Here is a 16,209-nt window from a genome sequence, read left to right on the forward strand (position 1 = left end):
CTCCCTCTCCGTCTGCATTAAATCCTCCAGCTCCTGTCCGGGTGCAGCACACTGCGGTCTCCTTGCAGGTGGGAAATAGCTACACACACCCAGGACAGTCACAATGTAAGTATTTACAACATATCAGGACATTGAATGTTTTTTTTTTTCCTTCTAAACTCCTCAGTAAGGTGCATCTGATTTCTAATGTTGTTGAATCCCCTCGGCTTGACGTGCAGGTAAAGTTAACGTTTGCGTCATTTATTTTTTTTCTTCTTCTTAAGCAGCGCGCGCTTGTATGCGTACGTCGCTGCGCATTATCTGAAACGGCGCGTTGATTTTTCAGTCATATTTAGAGACATTACTTATTATTATTATTATTATTATTATTATTATTATTATTATTATTATTATTATTATACATTTTAAAGCTCTTGGCATTCTTTGCTGGTCTAAGCTTTTCCAAACATACTCGGGTCAGGAAGATGGAGTCCTGCTGGTCGCGGCTCCTTCCTGACCTTAAAACGCCTTTGGTTTGCAGGGCAGACTGATGATGCAGCAGATTTCTCTCCCTCTCTCCTCGGTGCAGCAGGAACAGGAACACGTGTCCAGTTTCATCTCTGCAGTGATGAAACCCAGTCCTGACTGCAGCAGCAGCAGCAGCAGCCTCGTTCCTGACTGACACCTTCCTCTCTCCTCCTCCTCTTTTGACACTTTTTTTTTAATTTTTTTTTTTTAGTTTTACATCTTTGTTTTCTTCGTTCACTCTCCGCCATGTTTTCTTTGCTTTTCCACTTTCTGAACGCCGTGTGCAACATTTGCAGCTACTTCTTTAAAGCTTTTTTCAACGTGGCCTGAACCAAAGCAACAAGAAAAACAACAACAACAAAAAAATGTTTATGTGAAGAAACATCTTTATGTGCTCTTCTCCAGGGCTGCCATCATTGCCGTAGCTATTTTGGCCCTGGTGGTTTCCGTCGAAAGCAGCGTGGGGTAAGTCGACGGCTTCAGTTGTTTAATGCGAACGCGACGTGGATCACGACCAGACACGATTTCAACCGGAACTCTAAACCAATGCTGGGGAAAATCTCGTGAAACGTTCCAGCTACAGCGACTGTCTTGGAGTATTTACAGATGCGGCGCAAATAGATCAAAAAATCATTAGAACTATAATCGAAACACTAAATTATTTCAGTGATTCTGTTCTAAAAGTGACACTGTTCTCAGAGTGATGCATCCAAGCATCACAATGGAAGGTTTAGTGGAAGGAAAAGCTGTGATAGAAAAAGACTCACAACTGTTAGGGATATATTTGGGGCTAAAATACAAAAAAGTTAGTGGTGAAAGTGTCAAAAGTGTATAAATTGTCACCTTTTTTTTTTTTTTTTAAGGTGTTTGATTTTGATAAACAAAGCGAATCACTAACACAGCTATGTACAATCCAGACTGGACTAGTTTTATTTCCCTTTAGCCATAACGTTTCATGGACTAACAGACCTCCTGAAGCATTCTGCATGCCCGGCTCCATGTGGATTTTATTAAGTGGACACGTGTTTACAGTTTACAATAATTCACAAATGTGTATTTAAGAGGAAAATCAGCTGAACTCATTTAGCACAAATATGGCTCCCAACGCTGTACAGGCAATGAAATATGTTTAATATCCACTAAAAAGGCTATTTTGAAAAAGCACTTTTGACTCATCGGGCATATATTCTAATTTATTGAATCCGACTATAAATTAGGGACGGGCGTTTATCGTACCGTTTATCGTGTATCGTGAAAAATGTATCATGATCAGCATTTTCACTTGGCGTTGTCTTGATGAATTCCAATTAACGTTAAATAGAAAACGGTGTTATAAGAGAAGTTCTGTTTAATGTTTACTGTTCCACGAGAGCATCAAATGAGTACATTTGAAAATAGGATTAAATGCCGTTACTGTGTAGTTTATATAAATCGCACTTCATTAACTAACTGTAACCTTGAAGAAGACGATGTGAGACGGGAATGTTTTTCTAGAGAAATATTTGTGTTTGATGTCGAGCAGTCACGGCTTAAAAAAAAGAATATATAATTTCTTTTTATCGTTATCGCAATAGCGCCACAATATCACCACGAAGTTCTAAGTCCATATTGCCCACCCTGACTGTAAATGATTTTTTCCCCCCCCCCACTGCGTTGCAGACCAAGCACCAACACCAGCTTCTGCACCGAGTCGAAGGAATGTCTGGAATATGAACTGGTCTGCAAAACGGACGAGTATGAAGTGAGTCTGAACTTCCGACAAGAAGCGAAAACACACCTTTTTTTCCCCCTCTCCTCACATTTATAAGTGTGTGTGTGTTCAGGTGCGACACCTTACCCCCACTCGCTGGGTGTCGACAGACGCCGAAGCCTACTTCATGGGAGTGGGAGCAGCCCTGGCTTTCAGGAGACTCTTCCAGTACATCAACGGAGCAAACGACGAAGGTGCGAACACGAGGGGAAGAGTGCGACTGGGCGCGTTTACACCGTTTCATTTGATTGATTTGATTTTTCCTTCTGTGGCTGTGTGGGGGTTTCCGGGTTTAGGCGTGAAGATGGAGATGACCGCCCCAGTCCTGGTGAAGGTCCCAGAGGAAACCAAGCTGTGGGAGCCGGCCGTCTACACGCTCAACTTCCCGCTGCCGGCGGCCTATCAGGACAAGCCGCCCGCGCCCACCAACGACAAGGTGAGCTGGGACTGCGGAAGGATGCGGTTTCTTTTGCGATTGTCGGCTTGCAGGTTAAACTCTGCGGTGCAGAATTCGATCAGGGCTTTTAGCTTAGAGATCAATAGGAAGCACCGAAGCAGAAAATTGAGTCTGACGTCAGACCAGGTTTCACTCAGAGGAAGAGGAATAACCGGAGTAATGGTGGCACCTGAAAGGAACCGTTTTCAGAGCTTTACAACATGTAATGATGTGATTCCTTCATCAAAACATACCTGGAGTGTTGTTGATTCTTTCATGCATGTTTGAGAAATCCTTGAATCTCCCGTGGCAACCAGTCAGCTGTGCAAAACAAATAGCAAACACCTAGTGGAACCGCACACCTGCTGAGTTCAGCATGTGAGTACGGCAACCTTTCAGGGTCATAGTATGTTTCTGCCAAAAGCTCGGACATTTTGAGATTAATCTCAGAAATTTTCTTTAAAAAAAAAAAACGTGGAAATTTCCGAGATTAATCTCAAAATGTTCGAGTTTTTTTCTTGCAAATTTTGGACTTTTGTAGCTCAGAAATGTCCTTGTTTTTTATAGAAAAATTCCAAGATTATTCTCATAATTTCTTCGTTTTTTGGCGGAAATGTACTCTTTTTTTTCTATCTACAAAGGACCTATACGTCTTATACGAGCTACTTCTCAGTGCAACTCTGGTAAAATCATAGTTAAAAGGTTAACAGAGGAGCCATGTCGTGATGATTTCCTGAAGGCGGAGCTTCAGAAAGAACAGGAGCTTCTTAAAGAGACAGAGGCCCAATTTCAAGGTGTTAAGTTACAAAGTAAAATTTCTCTTAAGTCAGATTTGATACGTATATAGCACTTTAATAAGAACTGAAGGTAACCTAGTTACTTGATTGTGCTATAAGATGATACTTTGTGGCTGGAAAATACACAATACTACCCCTTTAAAAAAATATTCACATTTTTATTCAGGACATTCGGCTTTTATTGGGCTTCTGTGCACAAAGTAGTGGATTATTTTTAAGTGGATAGAAAGTGGCTCACAGGTTTTATAAATAAAAATCTTAAAAAGAGTGGCATACATGTTTGTCCAGCCCCTCCAATGAAATACTTTATAGAACCTCCTTTTGCTGCTGTTGCTGTTTTAAATCTTTTTTTATGTGTAAGTAATACTTTATTGCAGGTCTTGATCCATGGACCTCAAGGCCCTAATGAGGTCCAGAGATGTAGATTGGAATCAGTCCATTAAGAGATCCCAGTATCTTGAAATGCACTGGCAGCCAATGAAGTTTCATTAGAATTGTCACATGATTTTCTGACTTTGAAAAATCATAAAATGTTCACGTTTTTCTAGAAAATTCCTGAGATTAACCTCAAAGTTTGAGTTCTGGCAAATTTTGGACTTTTTCAAACTCAGAGGTTCCCTTGTTTTTCTTGGCAATTTCTGACGTTTTTTCTGACGGACATTCTGTCCCTTTTTTCTATCGTTTTCATATTGGGGCCTTTTTTCGGCCTTGATACGCCGCCGTACATGGAAGACCACTTTAAAGGTCTCAACGCCAGGGGTTGGTTGTAGTTTTTGCTACTCACTAGTGTTTTCCTCGCTCTGGCTGCCCAGGTGTATTTTACGGCGATGCCGGACATGGACGTGTACGTGAGGAGCTACGGAGGCTGGATGTTGTCTGTCACCTCCAGGCTTCACTCCCACCTGCTGACCAAAGAGCTGGAGCGAGTTCGCGCCTCCTACAACCACACCTATCACTATGGGGTCGGTTACGACAGGTAGGGCGCGCGCCGCTCCCGTCCTGCTTGTTCCAGCGGGTTCCATCTTTATTCTTTTCAACACACTCCTGTTTTGCTCTCCTCTATGTGTCTGCAGCCCCTTGAAGCTCCTGAACCGGCATAACGAGGTGTGGTACGTGGCTGAAGGGGAACCGGTGTGCACAGACCCACAGGAGCCCACCCCCGCACACACTCCCCGCCCCACGCCGACCCACCTGCTCGCGGACTCGCCGTCAGAGATGCTGTCTGACTCGCCCTACCTCCCTCCGTCCAACCTGTCCTCAAACACCACCTTTAACTCCTCTTCTTCCGCGCTGCTGCCCTCCGACCCCTCGGCCGTCCTCCCGTCCGAAACCCCGGCGAGCAATGCGTCCGAGCCTCGCACCGAGGCCGCGTTCAGTCACCCTCCGTCCTCCGCCCTCATGGCAGAGGACCCAACGGCGGCCAACGCCTCCGCCGGCCCCTCGCTGGAGCCGGAGCGCGAGGTCGGCGCGTGGAACATCACGACCGGCGGCTCTGTGGACACACAAGCTAACCCTGGCACCGAGGTCCAACCGGACGATGCCCATTAGCAACACTGAAGCTATCGACGTTAGATATACAGAAGCGACGCACTCTTTGGTTGTTTATTTCTCCAGTATGCAATCCGCTCTCATTTTACCACAGCTTTGTTCCTGCTCCACCCACAGTATCTGTTCACTGTGTCACTCCCAAGTTATCTAACTGCTGCATTATAGGTAGATGTGAGGTTAAACTATATTAATCAGATTTAACTGTGAGGACTTCAATGGGTATCTGCTTTAACCTGATAACCACAATGCAGGGATTACCTACAGTAGACCGTTGTGTCTGTAGAAAGTGAACGGTCTTGATGTGAAGAAGTTCGACTTTCTGCGCAGCTCCATCGCCGACTTTCTTCTTCTGCTGTACGTGTGGCGACATGTCAGTGCAGTCATTGTAAAACCAGCGTGCGCGTTCAACGGGATCTTTGCTGCACAAATAAATAATCACACTAAAGGTTAACTTAAAGTAATAATATTTTAGCATTTTTTTCCTTGCATTTTATTATTTGAATTAGCTTCCAGGGAAGGAAAGAGCCATCTAACAGTGAAGTAAGCAGTCCTGCTTAAGGCGCTCAAACTTAACTAGGGCTTGAATTCTCAGTTAAAAATGTATTTTTTTTCCCTGGAAAATTCTGTAACATAAATAGCAATACATGTCCAGCACCTTTTAAAATCATTTAATTTCTGACAGCATTTGTATTATTTAAAATCCTCGATGTGTCTATAGTTTTTAGCCAATCAATGGTAATTAAAAGAAATCTGCGACCATTAGATTAAGTCATTTGTCAACGTTTTGAACTCTAAACAGTAACTAAATAACTAAACAGTAACATAAATGCTTGTTTTTTGTTTAGTTTTTTTTTTTCTTCAAAACTGAGCGTGGTTGAAAGAACGCCAACACAAGTTAATCTGTCTTTCCCACAGAAAAGTATCATTCACTTCACTCTGCTTCAAGTAAAACCGCTTAACAAATCCTTCTGCTTTCGTTAAACTGGCACTGCTCTTGTGTAATTGTGTTCTTTAACAGTATTAAAACTGCACCAAAGATCCCAGAGAAACACGCTGCACCAAACCAATGCAATAAAATGTATGTATGTAACTTTAAAACAATTATTCTGTAGCAATGCATCTCAGAGCTACGTGGTAAATCTTCTGAGGAAGGCGCAATAAAGTGGTACACTCTTGTTGAACACTTATGAATTATTGACTTGAATCAGTTACTCATCTCATCAACTCCATTCAATTGACCTTTGTTTTTCCCCAACAATCTGAAAACAAGAAGCTTGAGGAGGACTGTGGTGATGTACTCCTCAGACTCAGTTTTGGTTTCTCCGTTTTGAGATTTATTATAGTGTTCAAAAATGCCTCACATTTCTGAAATAAGAAAAAAGAATGACGTAATCCACTGGGATCCAAGTTTGTATTTATTGGTCGGCTATCAGCATTCATCTCCACCTGAGAGCGCGACAGTCCGGGTTCCTCTCACACATCATTCGGTATTATGCTGAAAGTTTACTGTACAAAAACATGTTTTAAAATCAGCATCTAATGCACACACATGGTCAGCTTCATTAAGTCACAAGCTTACATTGTGATGTCACTTCACCACATAGAGTAAAGATTCATTCATGCTGCAGTTACGAAAACTGCCAGAAATAAATAACATCCGAACGAGGTCCTCCAACTTCATCTCTGCATCTCTTGTTTATGGCTATTTAATGTGCTTTCATCCACATGGCAACAGGTACTGGGAGAGTGAACGTCAAAGTAAAAAAATAAATAAAAAATCAAAAGTTCAGTCAGTCGATCTGTCTTGCAAGGCATTTTTCGAGGCCAAGAGAAACAGGAACTATCCAAAAGTTGTTGTTGTTTTTTTATGTGCAAATAAAAAGTGTTGGCTTTTCTTTCAACGAAAAGTTCAAGTTTGAACTTCAAACAATTAATGGGTATAAATTGAGTAAATCAGCAACCTTTTTTAAAAGAAATGCCCCATGTCCTCTTTTAGAATACGCTTCTGTTCTGCTATATTTGCACAGTGGACATTTTTAAAGATGTAAAGGGAATAGAAGTATATTTTTCTTGTACTTAAAAAAAAAAAAAAAATCTAACACACGAGGATCCATCTGTGTTCACATAAATAACTTTGTTGTTTATCCTTTTTCACTGAAATAACCTAAGTACAGTCGTCCTCACTTGGAGACGGCCACCTTCTTAGTGACGCTAGCCCTCCTGCTGCCGCCGCCTCCCGCTCCGCCGCCGCCGCCCTGCCACAGCTGGCTGGGGATGGTGAAGGCGTCGACGCTCATCCCCATGGTTTTCGACGGGATGGAGCTGAACTGCTTCCTGTCGGAGCTGTATTTGAAGATGGACTCCACCTGGCCGGAGCAGACGGAGCGCGGCCCCACGCCCGCCAGCCGCACCAGCTCCTGGGTGTCGGGGTTCATGGTGTAAACGCCCCTGAACTGACAGCTGGAGTCGCGGAAGAGAATGAGGAAGTGGTTGGCGGAGCTCTTCTCCATTTCCTGGAGGAGGAGCAAAGTGAAGAAATTAACATTTTTATTCTGATTTTTTACGCGCAATCAGAAGAGTTTCTGTAAATTAAAAGAAAAACAGAGAGAAGAAATGAAACCCCCACCTCGACTATCTTGTTTTTTTGTGACTCGTTCACCTTTCCGGCCAGGCAGCAGCGCGACAAAGCGTTGTGAATAATGAACTTATTGGACTTGAGGCTTGGCTCTTTAAAGAGTTTTGGACCTGAAAAACAGAAAGCCGTGACCGAAAACTGAAAATGACGGCATTCAAACATGCGCCGTTTCCACCTTTTACTTTCTCCTTCGCTCACTAAGACCCCCGCCTCACATTTCACTGGTGTTCAGAATCTTATTGTCATCATTCAGTGAGTGCAGAGCCTGAAAACATTTAGTTTAGACAAACTTGCAATTGTGTTTATTTTTAAACGGGCAGTGTTGTGTAAAATCAACTTTTCTTGAGGTTTGCATCATGTAATGATGTTATTTCGTCATCAAAACCATAACTGGACTGTTAATTTGATTCTTTCATGCATTTTTGAGAAATCCTTTAATCTCCCACGGTAACCATTCAGCCGTCCAAAACGCCTGGGCGGACCTAGCTCCGCCTCACAGCGCACCACTCCTCCTCAACTCCCCCACTCAGCTCCTTCAGACTAGCCAGCAGCAATTAGCGAACACCGGGTGGAACGTCTGCTGAGCTCAGTATACGAACGACTCCTCAGAGCAACGCTGGCAAAAACATTGTGATGACTTCCTGAAGGCGGAGTTTCAGAAAGAGCAGGAGATTTTAAAGTGACAGAGGACTAATTTTAAGGTGTTAAACTACAGAGGAACATTTCATTTAAGTTACATTTGATAGCATTTTTTTAACAACTGAAGCTAACATACTCCAGCTCTTGATTGTGCTGTAAAATTGCATTGTGTGGCTGGAGAATATAATATTGCCCTTTTAATCACTTATCAGTTCAGCCAGGTCTGCACATGGCTCATGAAGATGAAGCTTTAATCACACTTGTAAGTGAATGTCTGGCTAACAACTATCCTTAAATGATGATAAATTCTTAAATATGACTATTACCTTCATCTAAAATTTGAATGTCTTAAAAGAATTTTGTGATTATCTTCAGTTTTTCCTTTTATTCTTATCAGTAGGAGTATTTTGTTTGTACTTTACTGCTAGCCTCAACAACTGATGTCACGTCAGTTTATTATTTTATAGATTTACGTTCAGGTGGGAAAGGTAGACGACTTTATCAACATCTTCAGGTGATATCTACTCTATGTCTGACTTGATCAACAACAGAACCGACCAATAGAAACGACAGGACTTGTTCCCTCGGAAGGAAAGCGACTCACATTTACCAGACTTGATTTGTTAGTTATTCAGCAGGAGACTCTGACGTGGTGCTAATATTTCTTACAACACTGAATGCATGTCTGCACCGTTTAGCGCTGTACCTGTGTATTCTGGGGCAGGCGAGGTCCCATTGGAACCAGACTCCCAGTCTCTGTCGCCGTTCTGATTGATGGGTCTGCTTGGCGTCACACATGGCGAAGGTGAACCAACACGGCTGCTGGAGAGAAGACAAACAGCAGAACGCTGAGCCTTCGTCTCATTACACGACCCGGTTCATCTGGAGGGACGAGACCCGGGGGGCCTCAGCTGCAAATGTTCCCTCATCATTGAATATGGAAAGTAGCATTTTGCTAAATCTGATGTATTTACAGCATTATTGGAAATGATGTGTTGGGACCATTGTTGATAGAACAAAGAGAAGGAGAAAATTTACAGCAAAAAATTCAGGGATTTTCTAGAAAAAAAACGTGGAAAGTTTTGAAAATTTTCAAAAGTACCAAAATACATTTTTATGCACTTCCTTTTGGAATAATTTTATACGGTAAATTTCAGAGATATTCTTAGCCAAGATTTTACAAGCTGTGACAGTCTGTGGCCCTGTTGGCAGCAATGATATGCACATTTCCTATCCAATAAAATTCCAAGAATTAAATTTCCGAATTTCTAAAGTATGAGTAAAAAAAGAAAGAAAGATGAAAAATCAACATTTCTATTTTTTTTTGCTTGAAATAGAGACTTTAGAACGTTGGGTCTTATTTTGAGGAAAAGGCGTAAAGCACTGTCCAACGCGGCGGCGTACCTCTGGGCTTTCTTTGCGGAGTCGCCGTTGTTTCCAGGCTCATCTGCAGCTGCAAGGTTTAGCGAGGAGTGTGAGTAGACCTTCGTCAGCTGAGAACCTGAGGAAGCAAAAGTTCAGTCAGTTCCAACGACTGACACACGCCGCTACCTCGTTTTTTTCCCTCCTTCTTCTTCTTTCTTATTTTACCAGTAGCCCCTTTGGCTGGACTCAGAGACAGCTTGGTTTCCTCCCGGGTCATGCTGCGAGGCCGTGAGCGGGTTTTCTTCGTGGCCGTTCGACCCGGGTGGTTGGTCGTTTTCTGCTTCAGGACTTTGTCCAGGTCCTCCATGATCCTCAGCTGCTGTCGCCGCTCGTACTCCCCTCGTGTGAAGTCGCCGCGGCGTGCGGGGGTGGCAGGAGGGGTGGGGGACGGCGAGGTGTTGGAGGGCGACGCCGCTCTCCTTTCAGAGGATGTTGGTCTGAGGACCAGAAGGAGGAAGGTTTACGTTACGTTAGCAGCTTGACTTTAAGCGTTATATAATAGGTCTGCACAGGATCCACCTGTTTTCTCTCTCCTGCTCAGGCCATTGTCTCCTCCGTTTCAGCTCCTCTGCTCTCTTCTGTTGTCTTTCTAACAGCAGAGCTCTCCGCTGAGCCATCTCCCCTTCACTGTGCACATCCTCCTGCAAACACACAAATGCGCCATCATCCACATAATTGGCAAAGTCCTAAAACGGGCAAAATGCAAAAAACTTTAACAGAAAACCAGGAACCTTGAAGGGGCGGTATAATGTATTTTCTAGGCTCCTAGTGCCATTTTATACTACAATCAAGTAACTAAGTTACTTTCAATCATTGTAAAAATGTTACATATGTCAAATATGACTTCAAAGAAACTTGATTTTGAAATTTGTCGCCTTGAAACTGGGCCTCTGTCTCTTTAAGAAGCTCCTGCTCTTTCCTGCTCCCTGCTTTCTGCACATCATCACAACAGTCCTCTTATATTAGGCCATTTACAACCGTCTGCACTGAGAAGTACTTTGTAGTTTTAATAATTAATTGAGCTTAATGCACTCTTTGATAATTAGGATCAACTGGAATGCATGTGTGATTGAACTGAAATGACTTTTTTTGCTAAGTGCCTCGAGGCGACACTTATTGTGAAATGGTGCTATATAAAAATAACTGAATTGAATTAAATAGCTTTCTTTATACTGAGATTAAATTAGTCACTAGTTGGTTGCACTGGATTTTAGCCAACAGTATCTTTTCAGACTTTTATTTGTAAAATAAAACGTTGAAAGTCAAGTTTAATTTTCCTTCTACTTTATAGTTCTGAATCAGTCTGCGTTGGTCTACCACATGCTTTATAAAATGGGGAACTACAAATTCTACATTTTGTTTTTCCGTTCTTATTCATGCTTGGAAAATATCTAATCAAACTCTGTGCATGTAGCGAGTAAACAGGAACCCAGGGAAACACTGGAAAGCAGAGAGTTTTAGAAAACTACATTTGTTCCTGAGTTTCCGATATGCTGAACTGCTGTGATTTTGTTGCTGTGCAGCATTTTTAAACACTAACCTTGAAGAAGAACCCGACTCCTCCTCTTGTCCCATGTTCTTCTTTCTTTTCCCCACCTGGTTCTGCTGCCTCGGTGGATCCGCTGTGCTCCCCTGCTGGTTCTGTTTGAGCTTCTGGCCCATCGCTGCCCTCTGCTGCTCGATTAAGTGGGTTTGTTGCGTCTTGCTGTTGAGGAACTGGTCCTCTTGCAGCCTCGGCAGCAGATTCTGTGTGGTCACTCATGGAATCAGAGGAAAACTCCTGGCCCTCATCAGTCGGTTCGTCGCTGCCCCCTTCTGGCCCTCCAACAGATGACAGAGACACCTCAATCAGGCTGCAGGGCTGCCTAGGGCCGTCGTCTCTTTCTCCTTCACCTCCTGCGCTGAACGCAGCAGAAAGGGACAGCGTGTCACTCTCAAACGAGCACTCAGAAGGAGCGCCGGAGCTGCTGCCTCCGGCGGCCCTCGGCCTCTCTTGTCTGAACTGAGCCAAGACCGGCAGTGCCCCGACGGACTCCGAGTCCTCCTGTTCCAGCTCCAGGCTGAACTGGGTGGGCGTCTCACTCGAGCCCGTGTCTGAGGTGCTCTCGTCAGGCAGCGGCGGCGGCTGAATGGGCTGAGGAGGCTCCTGAGGGGTCCGAGGTCCGCCGATGCGGAAGGAAGACGATGTCTGGACTTGACACTTGCTGGGAGAGACACGGCGCAGGTGCGGGATGGTGTCCACGTTCTGGGTTGGCGTCAAAACGCGGTTGAGCGGAGGGAACTTGAGCTCAGAGGGCCGTGGGTGGGGCTGGTTGTGGTGGGAACGGGTGCTGTGTTTGGGGCTGCGAGGAGAGGAGGAGGAGGAGTGGAGCTTAGTTCGAGGAGCTGGGCATGAGCTGGAGATGACCGCTTTGGGAGAGGCGGAGGAGGAAGGAAGGTGGGAGCGGCGGGATGGCAAGGGTGGGGTGTTGGAAGCGGCAGGGATCACCCAGGCCTTAGTGGCGCTCCTGGAGGGAGTCCTGGTCGGTGTTCTTGGTGGTGTCTTTGTTGGTGTGTGAGGAGGAGTTTTGGAACTACTTCGTGGGGTGGTTTTGGGCATATTCCTAGGTCTTTGGCTGCTCATGAGCTGCTGCTGCTGTTCCGTAAGTTTCTGCATGTCCTTTTGGAGAGACTGCAGGGCTTCACTCAACTTCTGCACCACCTCATTGTATTCCACGATGACACCTTCCCCTCCTTTCTCTGCGCCTTTTTTTTCTTCCACCTCAGCTCCTTTTTCTTTCTCGTCTGCTTTCTTACTGTCCACGGAGAAGGTGACCTGTTTCTCCAAACGAGGAGGGTTGGAAACAGGCGGCTTGTCTTTCTCCGTCTCCTTCTCCTCCTCCTGTTTCAGTTGCTCCTCCATTCGAGTCAGACGCTCCTCCAGGGTCAAGCCATCCTCCTCTGCGCCCTCCACTCCCCCCTCGCCTTGCTCTCTTTTCAGCTGAAGGAAAGCATTTTTTCCAAGTCTCTGCCTGTGCCTTGCAAAAATAGCTTCGATGCGTCTCTTTTGGGCCTCGATATTTTTGCGCTTCTCTTCAAGCCGGGCACCCAGCTCCCAGGCTTCAGAGCCCGGCTCTGGCCCTCTGAGCCCCGGACTCCCCTGCTGACTGGACACTGGCGTGGAGGGAGTGTATGGAGTGCCTTGGGTTGGGGTCGTTGGGGTCGGAGCGGAAGTCAACTCTTCCCCGGGAGTGGCGGGGTGTCTCCGTCTGTTGTCTCGGCGCTCGGCGAAGCTCGTCATGCGTGGGCTGCTGTTGCTGTGACTCTCCCTGCCGGCAGACGGCCGAATATTCCCGGGGGCGTTTCTGGGAGCGTCATCCGATGCTTCGGATGAGTCAATGCTGCCATCTCTCAAGACGGAGTCATCGTCACGCGACATATCAGAGTGCTTTCTTGATCTCTCTCTCCGACCTTGTCGTTCAGCACTCCCAGCATCCCCTCTGACCGGTCGGTGCTGGACGCCAGAGCGACAAGGAGCCGAGCTGCTGAGCAGGGGACCGTCCTCTTCAGCGGAGTGCAGAAAGAACCCTGCAGGAGCTCCCTCTGGACACAGCCTTGGCTCCGGCCGGCTTGTAATCCCATCGCGTCCACTCTTCTCAGTCGATCTTCCCTTCTTTCTATCTTTGCCACCGGGTATGTGAACCACCTGCCGGGCCTCCTCGATGGTCGGCAGCTCTCCCAACGGTGCCGTTTGTGCATAGGGCACCCAGGAGGAACGCTGTGATGGGGCAGAGGCGCTGACCAGGTGGCTCAAGTCCTCCGGAGGGCTGAAGGGGACGCGAGTCATCCCTGCTGCCACTGCGCTCAGAGCCGGGATGCCCGTGGCGAGGTTGTCGGTGCTGACAGAGCGAAAGACAGAATCTATTGGGTTTCCCATGACAATGTCAACATCACTGTCCAGGCCGAATGGGATGCTGAAAGTCACTGCTGACAGAGGACGACTGCGGAGGGGTGGGTGACGACACAAAGATGGATGCCAACGAGCGTTTGAGAAGCAGAAACCACAAAAGCCAACATAAGAAGAGTAAAGAAATTAAAATACGAATATGACACATTTACAATAATAATAAAAAAAGAAGCTTTCGTGTTTACCTACCTGATTTGTTTCTTTGTCCAGCTCTTGTTTTCTGCGAAGGGTTGTTAAACACAATCAATGAAAGTGTAAGAAAGTGTACAATGCTGCTGGGATGCAAAGTGTAGCTTATCATACCTGGAGACACTGGGGAGGAGATGGGCACAAAAGGCTGTTTGAAGATGAACGATGGAGAACCACTACCAGAGAAATGAGAGAGTTAGAGACATTCCATTATTTCGGTTTTAGCATTTCTGAGTGTTTACGTTTAACAAATTTACAGACAGCAAGCAAACATAAAAAACATCTCTTAAATAACCTGAAACAGAAAAGAAAGTTTAATATCATCCCTCTACATTGACTGCCTTTAAGCACAAAGGCGACTTCACTCACACCTAAGATTTGAACCTTAATCTACGAAACACTCTTTTCAGGTTGCTCCAAATGTTCTTGTAAAATCTGTCTATGCAAATGAAAGCCATGGATGTCAAAATGTGAGAAGTCTAAAGTCTCGGTTATACGTTCGCACCTGAAATGCCTTGAGAGAAATAGAAGACGAAGGACCTCCCATTGACTTTTTGTTCCCTCATTTGAGGTAAAACAGCATTCACTGCAGCTTTTGGTTTAACAATGGACGTCTCACCAAACGACAGCAGAAGTGCGTTTCTAATACAATTGTATCTTCTAGTTTTCCGCCATTTTAGAATAACAATCGCTTCTATGTTTTTATCAATTGCAAATGATTTTTGCAATTAAATGGTTTCCAATATCAAATGCATCAAGTGTGTCTAACAGGAAGCTGGTACCTGTTGCTGTTCCCAATGACAGGACTTGTACAGTCAAGCAATCCTGAGACATCTAGAAGATACACATGCAAATACAGGATGTGTGTTACCGAAACACGCACATAGCCATGATAGAAGCAAATGAAGCGTGGTGGAGGCACTAACCTGTGAGGTCAATGGTTTGGATGGGCTTCACAAAATCAGGCTTCTTCACCTCAAACCAGTCCAGCAGCTCTGCGATGAAGCTCATCATATTCAGCTGCAGGGGAATAAATAGTTACACTGCCATTTATTACAATACTGTCAGTCTAAATGATAAATATTGCTGATTGACATTATCCAAAGACCACAACAAAAAGCATTCCCACTAAATCCGTTGCTAAGGTCTCATGTCGATTGCTAACTAGCGGTCGCTAAGTGATCATTCCTTCTCCATCCCGGTGCGTCTGAAAAGCAATAAGTCGACCACATCCCACCCGACTGTTGTTCTCCAAGAGGCTTTTTGTACATACAAACATATACTTGAGAACATCTACACTTTTTTCATCTATAAAGCACTGTGCAAACATTTTAGACCAGCATTTCTTTATACTTTGATGTCTACTTAGCCCTCCACTTGTCCACTTTGTCATTTATTAATAGATTCCACACAGAAATAGCCAGCTGCTAGGAATAAGCGGAAAGGCACCCAAAGTCCAAAATGTGGAAACAGAAGAAAATTATGAAAGACAGCAATACCTCTTTAAATGATTAAAGGAAAGTCTGGCTTTGCTAGCTCAGAAACTAGCATAGAAACGAAAAGAGAGCTAGCTTAGCAACAAAATAATTAGAAATAGCAGATGACACAAGATCTTTGCAGGGTGCTTTATATTTGATATCTAGCAATATCAGCATCACTGTGACAGATCTGTATGCCTACATGCAGAGCTGGTGGAGCGTACAGCAGGTCCTCCACAGCCAGGGGGCAGCAGCTCTGTAAGTTGCTCTCACAAAACTCCTTGATCAGCTGTAGGTTGTAGACGCTGTCGGCCACAGACATGGTGTCCTTCAGACAAACATCTGGAACCAGAGCAGACAGCAACACATGAAAGTGTGCTTTATGGTGGTGATTCATGGATTCTGTTGAATTTCTAAATGTTTTAAACCTTTCCATTACTACTTTGACAAAAACAAAAACTTAGAGTAATTTTTTTGTCTGGTTTCTAGTGGAAATACCCTGGTACACTTGAAATAAGACAAAACTAACAAGTAACTTTTCAGCTAGATATAGGAATTTGCTTTAAGTAAATAATTCTTTAATATTGATGAAAAACTACTAGTTCCACTGGCAGATGTAACATAATATTTCATCCATGTAGTAAGTGGAATAATCTACCAGCAGAACAAGTCCTTTTTCAACAACATTAAGGAATTATTGACTTAAAACAAGTTTCTATATCTTGCTGGAAAGTTACTTATAAGTTAATTTTGTCTTATTTCAAGTGTACAAAGACCTTTGCACTAGAATTTAGACCAATAGTACTTTAAATAATTTTGCCTTTTTGCGGTGTGTACATGATCAGATGTTGGCCAATAT

General features: G+C 44.4%; 2 protein-coding genes across 7 annotated transcripts in view; one reads left to right on the top strand and one right to left on the bottom strand.

Moving 5' to 3' along the window:
- On the top strand, window positions 1–6,219 carry LOC102237170. Its single transcript, XM_005800429.2, has 7 exons — window positions 1–105; window positions 913–972; window positions 2,167–2,248; window positions 2,331–2,451; window positions 2,554–2,693; window positions 4,303–4,466; window positions 4,564–6,219. Coding segments are annotated over exons 1-7 (1,044 nt in total). The 5' UTR covers window positions 1–103; the 3' UTR covers window positions 5,039–6,219.
- The window catches only part of LOC102226907 (calmodulin-regulated spectrin-associated protein 3-like), a 22,138-nt gene continuing 11,812 nt past the window's right edge, over window positions 5,884–16,209 (bottom strand). For 3 of the 6 annotated variants that reach the window (XM_023333939.1, XM_023333941.1, XM_014469281.2), the window contains 12 exons: window positions 15,553–15,692; window positions 14,799–14,892; window positions 14,655–14,706; window positions 13,987–14,048; window positions 13,873–13,903; window positions 11,278–13,717; window positions 10,257–10,378; window positions 9,903–10,174; window positions 9,717–9,813; window positions 9,019–9,134; window positions 7,665–7,783; window positions 5,884–7,551 (listed from right to left, as the gene is read on the bottom strand). In XM_023333939.1, coding sequence (XP_023189707.1) covers window positions 7,219–7,551; window positions 7,665–7,783; window positions 9,019–9,134; window positions 9,717–9,813; window positions 9,903–10,174; window positions 10,257–10,378; window positions 11,278–13,717; window positions 13,873–13,903; window positions 13,987–14,048; window positions 14,655–14,706; window positions 14,799–14,892; window positions 15,553–15,692 — 3,878 coding nt within the window. In that variant the 3' untranslated portion in view covers window positions 5,884–7,218. The remainder of the gene's footprint in view (window positions 7,552–7,664; window positions 7,784–9,018; window positions 9,135–9,716; window positions 9,814–9,902; window positions 10,175–10,256; window positions 10,379–11,277; window positions 13,718–13,872; window positions 13,904–13,986; window positions 14,049–14,654; window positions 14,707–14,798; window positions 14,893–15,552; window positions 15,693–16,209) is intronic. The other 3 variants (XM_023333943.1, XM_023333938.1, XM_023333942.1) reach the window with 2 other exon arrangements.

The sequence above is a fragment of the Xiphophorus maculatus genome, chromosome 5 (assembly GCF_002775205.1).
Source record: "Xiphophorus maculatus strain JP 163 A chromosome 5, X_maculatus-5.0-male, whole genome shotgun sequence".
NCBI lineage: Eukaryota > Metazoa > Chordata > Actinopteri > Cyprinodontiformes > Poeciliidae > Xiphophorus > Xiphophorus maculatus.